Source organism: Nicotiana tomentosiformis, chromosome 2, assembly GCF_000390325.3.
Source record: "Nicotiana tomentosiformis chromosome 2, ASM39032v3, whole genome shotgun sequence".
In the NCBI taxonomy this organism is placed as follows: Eukaryota; Viridiplantae; Streptophyta; class Magnoliopsida; order Solanales; family Solanaceae; genus Nicotiana; species Nicotiana tomentosiformis.
Window position 1 is genome coordinate 188,834,396 of NC_090813.1, and position 17,475 is coordinate 188,851,870.

Sequence of the window (17,475 nt, forward strand, 5' to 3'; positions counted from 1 at the left end):
GGAGGGGATTTCAACGGGTATATCAGGGTGTCTGCTAGTAGTTATGGCGAGGTTCATGGCGGCTTTCGATTTGGGGTTAGGAACAGAGGTGGAACTTCTCTATTGGATTTCGCTAAGGATTTTGAGTTGGTGATTGCGAACTCTATGTTTCCGAAGATGGAGGAGCATTTAGTTACTTTTCAGAGTACGGTGGCTAAGACTCATATTTGATTATCTTCTCCTGAGATATGATAGAGGGTTGTGCAAGGATTGCAAGGTTATCCCGAGTGAGTCACTCGCGACCCAACATAGGCACTTGGTGGTGGACGTTGGCATATCGATAAGGAGGAAGAGGAAGGTGGTTCAGGGTCGTCCGAGGATTAGGTAGGGTGCCTTGATGAAGGAGAAAGCTCACGAGCTAGGGAGAAGGTTGTTGGCTATGGGGGCCTGGAGAAGTAATGGGGAAGCAAGCAGTATGTGGATGATGACGGAAAACAGTATTAGGAAGGCGGCAAGAAAGGTGCTAAGGGTCTCGAAGGGTTACTCGGGCGGGCACATGGGTGACTGGTGGTGGAATACCGAGGTCTAGGTTAAGGTAGAGGAAAAGAAAGCGGCATATCGGCGGTTAGTGGAGAGTACGGATGAGGAGGAGAGGCAGATGAACAGAGTAAGTTATAAGGAAGCTAAGAAGGTGGCGAAGTTAGTGGTCACGGAAGCGAAGAATGCAGTATTTGGTCACATGTACGAAGAACTGGGGGACAAAGGCGGAGACAAGAAGTTATTCCGACTGGCCAAGGCGAGAGAGAAGACGGCTCGTGATCTAGACCAAGTGAGGTGCATCAAGGACGAGGAAGGCCGAGAGTTAATGGAAGACACGCAGATTAAGCAGATGTGGCAGACGTAGTTACATAAGCTGCTGAATGGCAAAGGGGACAGAGACATTGTGCTAGGAGAATTGGAGCACTCCGAGTGTCACTGAGTTTTCTGCTACTGTAGGCGCATTAGAGTCGAGGAGGTTGTCGGGACTATGCGTAAGATGAGCAAGGGCAGAGCGACATGGCCAGATAAAATCTAGTAGAATTTTTGAGGTATGTGGGTAGAGCAGGATTGGAGTGGCTAACTACGCTGTTTAATGTTATTTTCAAGATGAACGAGATGCTAGATGAATGAAGGTGGAGTATGATGATTTCGCTATACAAGAACAAAGGCGATATCCAAAACTGTAACAAGTATAGGGGCATCAAGCTACTGATTCATACTATGAAAGTGTGGGAGGGGGTAGTGAAAGCGAGGGTGAGGAGGCTGGTGTCGATATTTGATAACCAGTTTGGGTTCATGCCTGGTCGTTCCACTACGGAAGCGATCCATCTTATTCGGAGGTTGGTGGAACTGTACAGGGATAGGAGAAAGGATTTGCACATGGTGTTTATTGACCTAGAAAAGGCTTATGACAAGGTACCTAGGGAAGTTCTTTGGAGATGCCTGGAGGTGAAAAGTGTTCTGGTGGCTTATATTAGGGTGATTAAGGATATGTATGATGGAGCTAAGACTCGGGTTAGGATAGTGGGGGCGACTCGGAGCATTTCCCGGTTGTTATGGGGCTACACCAAGGATTTGCGCTCAGCCCGTTCTTATTTGCTCTGACGATGGACGCACTGACACACCATATTCAAGGGGAGGTGCCATGGTGCATGTTATTCACTGATGATATAGTTCTGATTGATGAGATGCGAGGCGGTGTTAACGAGAGGTTGGAGATTTGGAGACGGACCCTTGAGTATAAAGGATTCAAGCTGAGCAAGACTAAGATTGAATACGTGGAGTTCAAGTTCAGCAGTGTGCCGGGTGAAGCGGACATGGACGTGAGGCTTGACTCTCAAGTCATCCCCAAGAAAGGGAGCTTAAAGTACCTGGGGTCGATTATACAGGGGGATGAGGATATTGACGAGGATGTCATGCACCGTATAGGAGTAGGGTGGATGAAATGGAGGCTAGCGTCTGGTGTCCTGTGTGACAGGAAGGTGCCTCCGGAACTTAAAGGAAAGTTCTATAGAGTGGTGGTTAGGCCGGCCATGATGTATGGTGCAGAGTGTTGGCCAGTCAAAAATTCTCATACCCAGAAGATGAAAGTTGCAGAGATAAGGATGCTGAGATGGATGTGCGACACACTAAGCTAGATAAGATTAGGAATGAAGATATTCGGGTGAAAGTGGGCGTGGCTCCCATGGAAGACAAGATGCGGGAAGCTAGTCTTAGATGGTTCGGGCACGTGAAGAGGAGAAGCCTGGATACACCGGTAAGGAGGTGTGAATGGCTAGCCTTGACGGGTATGAGAAGAGGTAGAGGGAGACCTAAGAAATATTGGGGAGAGGTGATCAGGCAGGCCATGATGCGGATGCAGATATTTGAGGACATGGACCTTGATAGAAAGTTATGGAAGTCGAGCATTAGGGTTGTAGGTTAGGAGATAAGAGGCTAGTATGATAGTATTTTGTTTTAGGCTGCTAGTGGATCCAGCTGTGTTCTTAATACTTCATTAGGGTCGTAAGTTAGGTTGTAGTATGTTTACTGGCCCTTTGTGTACATATTATTCCCTTACGTCTGTAGTACTGTGCCTTTGTTATTGCTTAGTGTTACTACTTTTCTCTCTATTTTCTGGTTATTGCGTTGCTGGTGTTATCTTTCTGGATTCTATTACTGTTACTGATACACTATGTCACGACCCAAACCGATGGGCTGCGACGGGCACCCGATACCTTACTCAATCGAGTACCAACATAATGTATCTTTTCGTATCATGCTATCATAGATAAATTAGACGGAGAGGTTGTCATAGGATAACTAGAATAAAACACGTAATACCAACTTATACATAAGATATACGGGCCTATAAGCCCAAAATGATCACTCGCACACTGAACATAGGCCGACAAGGCCATACAAACTTTCGCGTACATGACATATGTCTACAAGCCTCTAAGAGTACATCAACGTCATAAGGCCAGGACAGGGCCCCGACATACCAATCAATACATGTCTAAGTCATACTAACCAAATAAGCGACTCTGGAGCAAATGGAGCGCATCAACATCTTCTATTTCTTTCATGACCTCCTTTCCACATAAGTATAATTCGTATTCACAACTTGAAGCTCTATTATAATACTTGCACCTCTGGTGTATACACAATCCAGTAAGAGCTTCATACTGGCTTCTTATAAGGTTGGTACTTTTTCTAACTGGCTTCCTTGTAGAGCCATTATAGAATATGGCTACTGTATTGTCTCTCTTGTATCTCTGATATTAAGAGTGATTCTGCAATGTTCTCAATCACGATGTCCATAATTTTTTGGGTCCAATAATCTAATTCCTGATTTACTTAGTTGATGTAACTCTTTAGTTTCCTCTTCCTTTCATTGACGTCGTGCTTGCATAATGTTCTGGAATGGTAGCATATCTATGGGATTTGAATAAGTGCAATCTCATCCCTTTCATCATTTCATTTTTTTTTGCATTATTCCTTTACCACTCTATAGTTACTAGAACCACTTAATTAAGACTTAATACCACATCACTCTATATTCCCCCCTTTAGGGGAGTACTAAGATTTAGCACTACGGCGATCTACCTATAGATGTTTTACCTCTTCATCTTTGGCATCCTTTCACATCATCGGTGACCCTTACTCGCCTTGCGGTAATCCTTCTGTACCAAGGATAAAAAAATTCTTTACTCGCGATGGTGACACTTAGTTCAACTGGCACATACAGTCCCTTGAGCTTAACTTTGCTCACATTGCTTGCTTTAGGGAAGTGTTTTCCTGAATGACCATTCTATTATTGCCGGAACGCAACTCTAAAATTCTCATGATGCCGACTATTATCAAATCACTCATTCCCTAATTGATGTTTAGTTTATCTTGTTCACCAGCCTATACTGATTTCCATTACTCTGGGGTCTAACTTTTCCTTCTGGCAATTATGTTAGAGTCACGAACTTGTTTCTTGAAATGAGGATATGAATTTATGGCCCATACTCTTTTTTTGTCTCAAGGCCTGTCACCTCTCGTCTTTTCCTTCAATTGACTATAGACTCTGCAATACTGTCATTTTCTTTTATCTACCGCTGTCATCCATGTATCACATCTTACTCATAATGCTTTATTAACTCTCTTCTTATTTCCCGCTAACATTTATGTCTATTACTTTATTCTGAAAACTTCAATAATATATTCTTCTGCTTTTAGCTCCCCTTACTCCATCCACTGGCTCTTCAGGTTGCCTATGTTTATAATTTTTTTTTTGAACACTCATGTATTTATATCTAGATGTACTATTCTAGGGTGTACCATGGGTGTCTCGCAAGGAGATTTTGTTAACACATTTACAATATCCTTCGAAAATGTCAACTAACGCAAATAATCCAACCATCATTTTGGGTTACTCTAACCCCAAACGAGTCGTGATATTCCGTCCTTCTCTTAAACTATATCTGTTAGCTCCCATGGAGCATAACTGAGATGGGTGTGACTAATTGTACATACCTCTGTTACAATTAAAGGTAATTCAAAATGCTTATATTTCTCTACTTGAATTGTAAATACTGTTAATCTTCATTAACTGTATACCTCATACCCTTCTTCACCTTACTTTTGTTTTACTTGTTGAAACTTGTGTCTACCTTCCGATTCTCTTATTCCTTTTTGCCGTAAGAGTGGATAGACATTCTTGCATTAGGGATCCTTATCAAGAAACTTACACATCTTAGTACACATATGATCTGCTGAATACCTCATATTTATCCATCATAAGCATGATGCAAAAATCGAGTTCCTCTAACTCAACTCTTCCACAGCTATATCTCTTACCAACCGTATTTCTGGATGTAGGCATCGTCGTATTATAAATAAAATAGAGTTTAGAAAATTGAGTTCTTACAACTGAGCTCTACCACACGATCTAGAGTAAGAAGAAAGAGTGACAGTCCTAAATGCCCTGTAGCCTCCTGCTTATAAGTGTGGTGCACGACACACCCATAAACAAGACTCTACTAGATACGGCTTGTAGACTCCCTAGGACAGAACTGCTCTGATACCACTTTTGTCATGACCCAAACCGATGGGCCGCGATGGGCATTCGGTACCTTACTTAACTGAGTACCAACATAACATATCTTTCTTATTGTGCTTTTATTGGAAAATGGGCCAAACGGGCCATCATGGGCTAACCAGAATAGACATAGGAGAATACTCAATATAGGACGATCCAACCTGATATAAAAAAAAATTATACATGTGGCATACGGGCCTATAAGGCCAACATAATCATTTGTAAACTGAAAATATAGGCCGGCAAGGCCATACGGGCATTCGTATACATGACCTCTGTCTACAAGCCTCTAAGAGTACATACTTATCATAAAGGTTGGGACAGGACCCTGTCATACCAAACAATATGCGTCTAAATCATAATGACCAAACAAGTAACTCCGAAATAAATGGAGCGCACCAACATCTTCTGCTCAGCCGATAGCCTACTTGGAGGACTCTCGACCTGTCTATCAGGACCTGCGGGCATGAAACGCAACGTTCCCAGGCAAAAGGGACGTCATTACGAATAATGTACTAAGTATGTAAGGCACATAAATAAGTACATAACAGACATGGAAGAAATATAGAGTAAATGACCCAACCTGTAAGTCTGGATAACTCTGTAAATCATGCAATAATTATAGTGTCATGCATATGCGCATGAATGTCATGCCGTGCATAGGTACATATTTCATAACATCATCAGGCCTCTGAGGGCATCCCATCATATCATCTCGGCCACTGTGGGCAAAATCATCAACGTATACCAGCTGATCAGGTGGTGATGCGTATATAATGCCATAACCTTTCCCATATCCCATATACATATATATATATATATGCGTATATAACGCCATCTGGTCATGGGTCAATGTGCATATATAAATGCATGAAATGCATATGAAATACGTTAATAAAATCTCTCGGTACGTCATAAGACCATTATACCTCTGATTAATATCATGAAATAAACTTTACCAACTTACGTATTTTTGAGACCCATGAATAGATGATAAAATAATATGACACATGGGGAATAAAGAGCATAAGCATCTCTAGTATTTCTATGAATAGAGTAATTTGTGGATGTTGTGTGGAATAGAGTCATTTGTGGAATAGAGTCATTTGCTCGTTTCGTTCGTGTCGTATAGATCATGCCAAAAAAAAAAAGAAGGGATAGGCTTAACATACCTGGAGTAGAAAAAAATCCGTGTGATATTCTTAAGAAGGATTACACCGTACTCCCTTAGAATCGAAAAATTCTATTGCTATTATAATATGGAGTGACTATCGTCCTTGGCTTTGTATTCTGTATAATTCGTTTGCCGAATGAACTTTGGCATTCCTTCAAAATAAGAGTTCTTTGCATTTGCAGAACCCACTTACAAAATGGGTTCTTGATTCAAGATAAAAGTTCTTTGTATTTGGCATTTTGTATCACCCACTTTCCAAATGAATTTTGTATTAATTCAAGGCAAGTGTAGGGATAAGTATTAAGCCTTATCTTTCCATGTGTTATCTTAATAGATTGCCCAAAGTCAAATCATCTCCAATCCTCCTCTACTTACTGCCACGTGGGGGGCTTTGTCCCCACCTACAATTATTCACAAATTCTTAATTATATAGTTAATCTCCCATTAAACCAATAATTAATCAATTACCCACGTAATTAAAAATTATCTCAGATTACTTAAAATACTACTTATTTTTAATACACCCTTCTACATCATACTATTCTGGTCATATGGTACCTTGTATGGCACTAGTCCATAAATATCGGGTATTTTAGCTCGGGCCATATTTTTCCCCAAAATGTCAAACTTCGACGAAATTCATTTTCTTCGATTTGCTTACTCTCTCACCTTCACGAATTTACTCATCACTTTTTCGAAATAGCATAATGCTTATAATCCCAAAATAACCTCAAAATAATCTCATTCCCGGACTTACGTCGATTAACTTACGACGAAACTTTAATATATAAAAATGCAGGATGTAACATCTCATTCCCGAGTTTTCATCAATTCACTTATGGCATATTTTCATGTACGAAAACATAGGGTGTAACACACTGTCTCTTTCCTTCTTGTGCCGAGGGTCTACCGGAAACAACCTCTCTACTCCTCCGGATTAGGGGTAAGGTCTGCGTACATACTACCCTCCCTAGACCTCACTTGTGGGATCTCACTGGGTTGTTGTTGTTGTTGTTGTTGTTGTAAATAGCTAATTGGCTAATATTAGTAATATTTAATGAATTGACCAATTTTTATAATAAGCTACTTATAAATGAGTATAGCGAGAGGCGGATCCAGGATTTTAAGGGGATTTGTGCACTTTTATGAAGAAGTGTATCTAGAATTTATATTTGACGGTTTAACTTTATCCTCTTATTACGAACCCACTACACTTTTGAAATTATAAGTTCAAAATCATATTCTTTTTGAAATGTTAGTAATTTTCACATATATTTCTATACTCTGTACCGAAATCAAGACCATTTAGAGTGGATTTGAACTGTCATTTCACTTGTAGAGGTGCACCCAATAATTATTGCACCATAGAAGTCTTTGAGCATGAATTCACACACATATATTTAAGTAATTTTGAAGAAATATAATATGATTATATATGATTTAGGGAGAGGAATATGAATTCACGTGAACTCATACCCCTCAATCTGAATATGCCTCTGGACATAGCCGGTAGTTTTCCATTTTATTATGTAGCTCAAATTGACATGCCTATTTGATCCAGCTAAACATTGTGTGGGCTATGATCCAACTTTGGTACTTATGAATATAAGTCACGTACTAGAATAGCACTATAGCAGTAGCAAATTAATTCCCAATTTGAATTTCTTTTTCGTTACTGGGGCATTGACAAAAAGGTCTACTAAAACGTACCCTATATTTGTGTTTGGTCATTGCTTCACGGGAGCTTTACATAAATAGACGATCGGATTCAGTATTTTATCTTTTTGTAATCGGTATACATAAATTATACATGATTATATATGTACCGGCTCAAGGCCAAAGCATAGACTCAAAAATTTTGGGGAACCCATTTTTATGAGGTAATGAATAATATATGCTTATTGTAGAGATTTTCCTGTAACTGTTTGCAATTGACCTACTTGTGTGATTATTTTGCATCATCGATGAATATATGGAACTTAAACTCGTTAATTATAAATAGAGTAAATATCCAATTGTAACATGTTAAAATACATCGACAATATAAAAATCTTTAGGCTATCCGCATGCATAAGTTAAATTCCATTTTATAACATGAAATCCGTTGTCATCACCTCAACCGACACTCACTTTTTGCGTCCAAATAAACAATACAGTCAAACCTATTTATAACAACCGCGTTTGTTCCGATAGTTTTTGAATGCTATAGTGAAGTGTTGTTATAGATGACATATATTTTATAGCATAACATAAAACATTAGTTCCAAGAAAAACTTGACTTTTATAGTAAATGATTGTTATATAGGGATATTGTTATAAAACTATTTGACTGTAATTCTAATATATAGCGGGAGCTTATGTCACGACCCAAAATTCCACCACAGGCATCGTGATGGCACCTAGTCTCTAAGACTAGTAAGCCGATTTCAATTACATTTTGAAGCCATTATTTTTTAATTAAATAAGTAAACAAAGCTAACAAGGGAACAAATATAAATATACAACCTCCCAAGACTGGTAGTACTGAGTCACGAACTCTAACTGAATACATGGAATGATCGCGAGGACCGAATATACAATACTGTTTGATTAAAAAATTAACAGTACAATGAAATGAATAGACTCCAAGAGACTGCAACGACCAAACAGCTCTACCTTGAATCCTTACGGTCCCGCTTTAACTCTGCTCAAGTCCGATATCTCCAATACCTAGCTCTGCATAAAAATGTGCAGAAGTGTAGTATGAGTACACCACAGTCGGTACCCAGTAAGTATCAAGACTAACCTCAATGGAGTAGAGATAAGGTACAGTCAAGACACTCACTAGTCTAATAGCATGTGCAATATAATATACAAAATAGTATGAAACAGATAACAATAAGGGTAACATAAAACAACCAGTGATATGCACAACAAGACAACAAGAACACCATTAATATCACTCAACAATTAATAAATATAATTATACCCAATTAAATCAAGTCTTTCAAATAAATTTCTTTCACATATAATTTCTCCAAAACTCTCTTTCAAATATAATTTTCTCAAATAATTATCTTTCAAATATAATTCTTTCATATAATACTTTCTAAATAAAAATCCTTCCAAATAAATATTTTGAATATAATACTTTCAATTAAAAAGTCACCATGTGACACATCATTTCATAATCATTCAACCACGGGTCTCAGCCCATTTTCATATTTTTTATAAACACGGGTCTCAACCCTCTTTTATATTTTCATGGCACCTCGTGCCCGTAATTAAATCTTCATATTTTTCCGGAACCTCGTGCCCTCATTTGATATCACAACTACACGGACAATTCACGTGCCAAATATCATTATCATTTAATCACATCAACCCGTGCCCACATTTCATATCATAACTGCACAGACAATTCACGTGCCAATATCCTCATTATTTACTCACGGCACCTCGTGCCCACATTTTATTTTATAATCCGCCTGGCAATAGCCACATGCTCTCAGTTTCAACATAAATCAAATTGTTATCAATTTACCAACAACAAAATAAATTGCACAAGGTATAAAAATAAACACAAGAAAATCACATCACATGAAAATCACCAACACCACAACTCCACATCATCACATATCGTCCCTAACAATAGCCACCCTTATCTCTCCTATAGCCACCCTTATCCCTCCGCCCTGACAATATCAATAGCCACCATTATCACTCTTATAGCCACCCTTATTGCTCTTATAGCTGCCCTTATCACTCCGCCCAGATAATATTCCAACAAACACAACAACAGTGAAATGACACCCTTATACCCACATAATATCAACGGTGAAATGCCACCCTTATCTCCTCAAAAAATAACTCACACAACACAATAATTTACACCGAAAATTATCACGGCAACATAACAAAATAAATTCGTATTATAATTTGCCCAATGGCCACAACCAAAATTCCAAAGATGCAACCAAATCAATTAATTTCACAACAAATAGCCGAAGGCTCCACACAATGTGTATAACACCCCAAAAATAATCAATAGAGATAAAAATTTCTCAGCATAAAGCAAAGCCTTCATTAATCCAAATTTAAATAATTATATTAACACTTCTTTTTAAACTTGCTTAATTAATTATTTGCATAGAAAAAATTCATATTGAAATTAATTTTCAAGAAATATTAAACCAACAATACTCACAAAATTTCATAAATATTTTAAGTAACAATCACATCAAATTGTCATATAAAAACAAATTCAACAACAAGGATTTAGGCATGGCAAACAGATGATTTAATAAATATCTACAATTACCCAATTTACTACACAATAATGCCTAGGACTTTAATCCAATAAAATTTGCATATATAAGCCCGAGTACGTACTCGTCACCTCGCGTACACGGCATTTTATATTTCACAAATAGCACATAAGACTCAGTGCCTAAGGGGTAATTTCCCCACTCGATGTTAAGCAAGACACTTACCTTTTTGAAGTTATGCCGATATTCCAAAATCGCCTTCTTGCTTAAATTGACCTCCGTACCGCTCAAATCTATTCAAATCAGTTGTATAACTTTATTAAAATTCATCGAAAATAATTTCGAATAATAAAAACATCGACTTAAAAATTTATTCCAAAAAGTCAACAAAAGTCAACGCGGGACCCGCCTCTTGGAACCCGATATAAGTTTTACGAAGTCCGAACATCCATTCCGGTACGAGTTCAACCATACCAATTTTACTCAAATCCGACATCAACTCGACCCTCAAATCTCTAAATTAAACCAAGAGGGTTTTCACAATTCTTTCAACTTAATTTACTAATTAAATGTTAAAAACAACCATGGATTCAGTTAATTTGACCAATATTGAGTTAAGAACACTTACCCCATATTTTTCTCTGAAAATCACCCAAAAATCGCCTCTTCCCGAGCTCCAATCCGTCAAAAATGAAAGTCCCATTTTCAGAACTTAAACTCTCTGCCAAGTCATTTGCTCTACGCTATCGCGAACATTCCCACGCGATCGCGAAGACCAGTTTTACACTCCCCAGATTTAACCTTACGCGATCGCAAACAATGCTACGCAATCGTGATGCACAACTTCACAGACCTACACGATCACAGACTCGTCCACGCGATCGCAAAGCACACGATTCCAACTCTACGCGATCACATCGCCCTTCACGCGATCGCGTAGAACAAAACTCAGCAGCCCTTAAATAACCTTACGCGATCGCAAATATCCCCACGTGATCGCGTAGAACAAAAATCTCCACTAACCCACTAAGCCTACGCGATCGCAGACACATTCACACGATCGCGTAGAAGTAAAACAGACTCAGATATCAGAAAATTCCAGCAGTTGTTCAAGTCCAAATTTTTTATCCGTTAACTATCTGAAACTCACCCGAGCCCCTAGGGATTTCAACCAAATATACTAACAAGTCCTAAAACACCATACAAACTTAGTCGAACCTTCACATCACCTCAAACAATGCTAAAACCATGAATTATACCCCAATTCAAGCCTAATGAACTTTGAAATTTTCAATTTCTACATACAACGCCGAAACCTATCAAATCACGTCTAATTGACCTCAAATTTTGTACACAAGTCATAAATTACATAACGAAGCTATTCGAATTTCCAGAATCGGATTCCAACCCCGATATTAAAAAGTCCACTTCCGGTCCAAATCTCCAAAAATTCGACTTTCGCCATTTCAAGCTTAAATCAGCTACAGACCTCAGATTCACAATCCGGACACGCTCCTAAGTCTAAAATCACCCAACGGAGCTAACGGAATCGACGGAACTCCATTCCAGAGTCGTCTTCACACAGTTCCATCTACGGTCAAAATTCTAAGACTAAGCTTCTGTTTTAGGGACCAAGTGTCTCAAATCACTCTGAATCATCCGGTAACTGAATTCAACCATGCACGAAAGTCAATACACGTAATACGAAGCTGCCCAATGCCTTATGTCGCCGAACGAGACTTAAATTCTTGAAACGACAAGTCGGATCGTTACAGCTTAGTGCACCGAACTGCCATGAAAATATTATGGTCATAATTTGTGGGCAAAGTAGCGCCACCAATATGGAGGTTTGGTCTTACGTTCACTTCACTTGCATTCACTTTTTACTGCTATTATAAGGATAGGAGATTCTTCTAACCCCGTGATATAAAATACTGAATCGATTACAATGAAGAAAACATATAACAAAAATAGAAAACTATGATGATTACAATATTTATGCAAACAATGAGTTTTATTATAGCGAGTACCCATAATACTTGGAATTAAGATAAAAGTTAAGATGAAAAATAAGAAAAGTAACGTCTACAACATGTTAAATTGTATTGATAGTGTAAGATTTTCATTACAAAAGAGATCTTTACACAAATAACCGGTATGTTTCAATGTCTACTTTTTGTAGCCGGTATATACCTAGATTATACACTGATTATATATGGTTATACATATATTATATATAAAACAAATACCTTGTGCTGTACAGTATTTGCAGTTCAGATATTGGAAAAAATCTATATATAGACTCGAAAATATATGGCCTCTTTCAAGTCTATATATATTTATGTTATATGATACAAGTAAGGATCCGTCTTATATAATCCTAACTGCACATAATTATGCAGTTTAGAGAAGAAAAAGAAAAGGTATTGAAGAGTCTTTGAGAGGTAACTTTGCTGGTAAAATTGTTGTAATAAAAGTCTTGAGAGGTAACTTTGTTGGTTAGTTATTGAAAGAAAGTGGTGGAAGACGAGATATAATCTCCTTACGACCTACAAAGTTCCTTTGTGAAACTTGGCTTGCCATGTCTGTACGAGAATTCGTGCCAGGATTTGATCCGGGAGAACGAACTGGACGCCATTGCAGAGATGGTAATAGAAGATAATGTTCTTTTTCATGTTCAAGAAATCTTGCTGCTTCACTTGTTTTCATGCTTAGGGATATAAAAAGTAGCAAGATTAATATACAAACAGTAAGAAAATAACTGTTACTTTGTGTTTCCATGTTGATTTAATTTGATGGAAAAAAAATAAGATGGAATTGAAGGAATATATTTGATTTTGATTAATTTTGGTAATGAAAATTATAATGAGTTTTTTGTGTATATATATCCATTGCAGAGCGTGTTGCTACGACTTTGATCTTTACGCGATTTGCTAATTTTCAATTTCGTGGTGGGATCTTGACCATTGACTGTTTGTGGGTCAGAAAGAAATTTAAAAAATGATACGGAACTGGTCATGTCATGCTATTTTTCCCATTTATTAATTTTAGGTCAAGAAAAAGAGAAACTAAAGGTCAATAACTCCAACTAGTTAATACTCCCTTCCTAATTTATGTGAAAATGTCTAACTTGGTACAATGTTTAAGATATAAAAAAAAGATTTTTAAAACCTGCAATCTAATACAAATCACAAAAATTTGTGTTGAATGATCATTTCAATAAGGGTAAAAAAATAATTAAAGTTGAATTATTACTAAAAGTAGAAAGGTGACATTTTTTTGCAAACAAAAAAAGAAAAGTATTACATTTTTTTATATAAAATTTCCCAGACAACCGTCTGGGTTGTGTTGTATTCAAAAAAGTGCAAGAGGGGAACTAGACCTTACCTCAGAAAAATACAACGGTGATACCATCACCCCAAAAAAGTAACAGGAAAGGAGGTTCATATATATAAGCTCTCCTTCCTCAGAAACTATGAACATATTAACTAACAAAGAAATTAGATTTTTCATACTTCGTCCTTATACTAGGAAGCTGCCATTTATCTAAGAGGAAAGGTCCTTTAGCACTATTGGGCAGTTGTTGGAATGAATGGAACACTCTCCTCTGACTTGTGGTGGTAGCCAATTTTGCAAGACAATCTGCTATCTGATTACCTTCTCTGAAGCAATGCTTAACATTAACTCTAGCATGTTTAATAATGTTGGAGGCTCTATCAATCACCAACTTGATCTTCAAATTATTGGTGTCTCTTTCTATAAGCATATCAGCAATAACCATTGAGTCAAGTTCAAGAGAAAAAATAGTGTATCCATTTTGGCTACACCATTTTCCTCCAAACTTAGCTGCTTTTACCTCTGCCATATTGTTACTATCACATTTGATGGGTTTAGAAAAGGCCATAATGCGATCACCATGGCAGTCCTTAACCACCCCACCGATGCCCGCTTTTTCACTTTCCTTGCTATAGCTACCATCAGTATTAACCTTGATAGTTTTAGGCAAAGGGGGTTCCCACATAACTTGCATCCATTTTTGCGATGGCCTGAGTCTCTCAATTTTTTCGCATAATAAGGGCCAATCCAGATGAGTATAGTCGCCAAGAACATGTTTGGAAATTGCTGCTTTTAAGGTCCAAATGCTTTGATGTCTCATGGTATTTAGTTGAAACTTCTTTTGCTTTCCATATCTACACGCATTTCTCTCCTTTCAAAGTTCCCAACATATGACCATGGGAGCTATCTATAGGATTTGATTATGCACTATATTGTTGGCGCTTGTCTTTCACCATCTCTTGAATGTAGCAATTACAGGTTCTTGTTGGTGCTTGATTCCAAGTGCATTCCCAATGGAATTCCAAATGAAATTGGTTGCATCACTACTGTTATTGCACTGTCTCCACCTGCGCAGAAGAACAACAGGAACATCTAGAAATGATATTAGTGCCAAATCTGCATGTAACATCATCAAACGACAATCTATTTTTAAAAAGTCTCCAAGTGATAAAAGAAATTTTAAAGGGGATAGAGTTATGCCATATTTTGTTTATAAAATCATTCTTTTGCTTTTTAAATCTAATAGATTGTCATGCTAAATTAGAAGAGAAATGCCTATTATTAGAAATAAACCAAACAGGAAAGTTATCTTCATTCGGAAGACCAATGTCCAATTGAACAATGCAGTCAGTAAGATGAACAGGGAAAACGAAGTTTGTCAATATTTCATCCTCCATTATTCAAGAACTGCTTCACTTGTACTTTAGCAAACCTACCACCACCTTTTGAGAGATTGGCTAATGCACCTTTGCCGGTCCAGTTGTCCCACCAGAAGCTGCAATTACCTTTTTGAACTCCCCATCTAATTATGATCCGCTTTGTTTCTAATCTTTAACATATTTCTCCATATATGAGAATCAGCTGGACTTAATCCTTTGTTCACCGGATGAGCTCTTTTGCAGTATTTATTCTTGAGAAAGGTGGCCCAAAGGGAAGGTTGAGTTCTGAATCTCCACCACCTTTTGATGCTAAGTGTGTCAATGATGTCCTCCATTTTTCCGACACCAGCTCCTCCCTCATCTTTAGGGAGACAAAGATTGTTCCATGAAAAGTATTACATAAATTGGGACAGAGTGTATTATTCTTAGCAAAGACATTACACGTATAAAAATTTGAGGTAAAGAAATTAACGAACGAAATAGAAAGTATATAGAGAATGAAGACGTAAAACACCTCCTTACTTTCTGGTAATTAATTTAACAAACATGAAATTAGAAGAAAAAAAGAATTTTAAATGCAATGTCATGGCTTATTTTATAAGGTCCAAATCACCAAAAAAGAATGTAGTGAAAAAAAGAAAGAAATATAGGCTATGACACGAGGTCCTTATCGGACTGATTCTTGAGTCGAATTGAAAGTCCACTTGTCACTTTTGGGAAAACTTTAGAGGGGCAGAACTAGAGTATTCGGTACGGATTCAGGTGAATTTAATAAGAGTAGTTTTTACTTAAACTATGTATTTATTATTAAATTTATTATATATATATATATATATATATATATATATAAATTTATTGCTACGAGCTACAAATTTGACAGCAAGTTAAAAAACCCATAAAATTCAACTCCACCTCTAACTTTAGTCAATATACTTCCAATGATTAGGAAAACGACTAAGCCTATACTATACTTTCTTTGTTTAATATATAGTCGACTTTTTGTTCAAAATTAACGTTCTGCAGGTAAGAAAATTTCACATTCTTTCTTTTTACATTGTGGACTTCTTTCTAATAATGCAGCTCTAATATTTGGTCCAGAGAGGAAAATCTAATTTACAGCATATGATCCGTAGATATTACTTATGGTGTAAAGCTAATTAATCTCAACTCTCAACAATAAGTTTACTTATTAAAGACTGTTGTTTTGTCATTAAAATATTTCATTAATTTCGTCGCAATAAACTCTCTGACCCAAAAATTTAAAAAAAATCTATAGATTGATTATTAAATTTTGTTGGAACACGCAAGGGTAGCCGCGCATGCATTTTGCCTTTTTACGAAAAGTGGACTCCGCACTCAATATTTATACCAAGCAAATTAAATGGATGCATGACATTTGTTAAGTTATTTATCATTTAACCATAATTATAAGATATTTTCTCTGGTCCACAATAAGTGATTTTTGATTTTTTTTTTTGTGGTTCAAAATAAGTATTTTTTCTAGATTTCAAGAATGGATTAATTATTTTTTTCCTACACTGCCCTTGAAGTAAATAGTGTTGGAGTATGTGTTAAGAGCGTTTATGTGAAGAGATAGTAAAGGTTAATATGGTCAATTTTATTGCTAATTAATGTTAAAAGATGAATTCATAATCTGTGTGAAAATAACAAAAAAATCACTTATTATGGACCGGAGGAAGTATACATCTACGCTTTACTTAAATGGATGCATGACATATATATATATATATATATATATATATATATATATATATATATATATATATATATATATGTATATTGGCTTATGACATGATAATTGGTCGAGACGGAGACAAACAACTCATACTCTCAAGCAATGTGGGACTTTAACACCCTCCTCCCGCACGTTCATAAACAAGAACAATTGCAATGATACAGAAATTAAATAAGAAGATGATATAAATTATTTCACTATTTTTTCATGGCTTATGAACAATTATAGTACATTGGCATTTCTTTTCCTTCTTTTGTGAAGCATGAATATGGTCGATACAGAATGCTTAAAAATGAATAAAACAATGAAACAAACTAAAGATCCTATAATATTGTGCAAAACTGTCAATCGAGTCATTTTAAGAGTCTTGGAAAGTAATATTTTGTGTAGGTCTGTAGACGCAAGATGGTGCATCGCCTATTTATTGAACGAACACCCTTCCTACTTATTGTACTGTTGCAAATATTGTTTTATGTGACTCGTCTTCAATGGGTCGA

At 36.9% G+C, this 17,475-nt stretch overlaps 2 protein-coding genes across 2 annotated transcripts; both read left to right on the forward strand.

Moving 5' to 3' along the window:
- Nucleotides 1-437: 437 nt before the first annotated feature.
- LOC138906273 (uncharacterized) lies at nt 438-883 on the forward strand. The gene is made up of 2 exons (XM_070194808.1): nt 438-452; nt 569-883. The coding sequence occupies exons 1-2, from the start codon at nt 438-440 to the stop codon at nt 881-883; spliced, it is 330 nt and encodes a 109-aa protein (XP_070050909.1).
- Nucleotides 884-1,625: 742 nt separating this feature from the next.
- LOC138906274 (uncharacterized) lies at nt 1,626-2,156 on the forward strand. Its single transcript, XM_070194809.1, has one exon. The coding sequence runs from the start codon at nt 1,626-1,628 to the stop codon at nt 2,154-2,156; it is 531 nt and encodes a 176-aa protein (XP_070050910.1).
- Nucleotides 2,157-17,475: the final 15,319 nt, after the last annotated feature.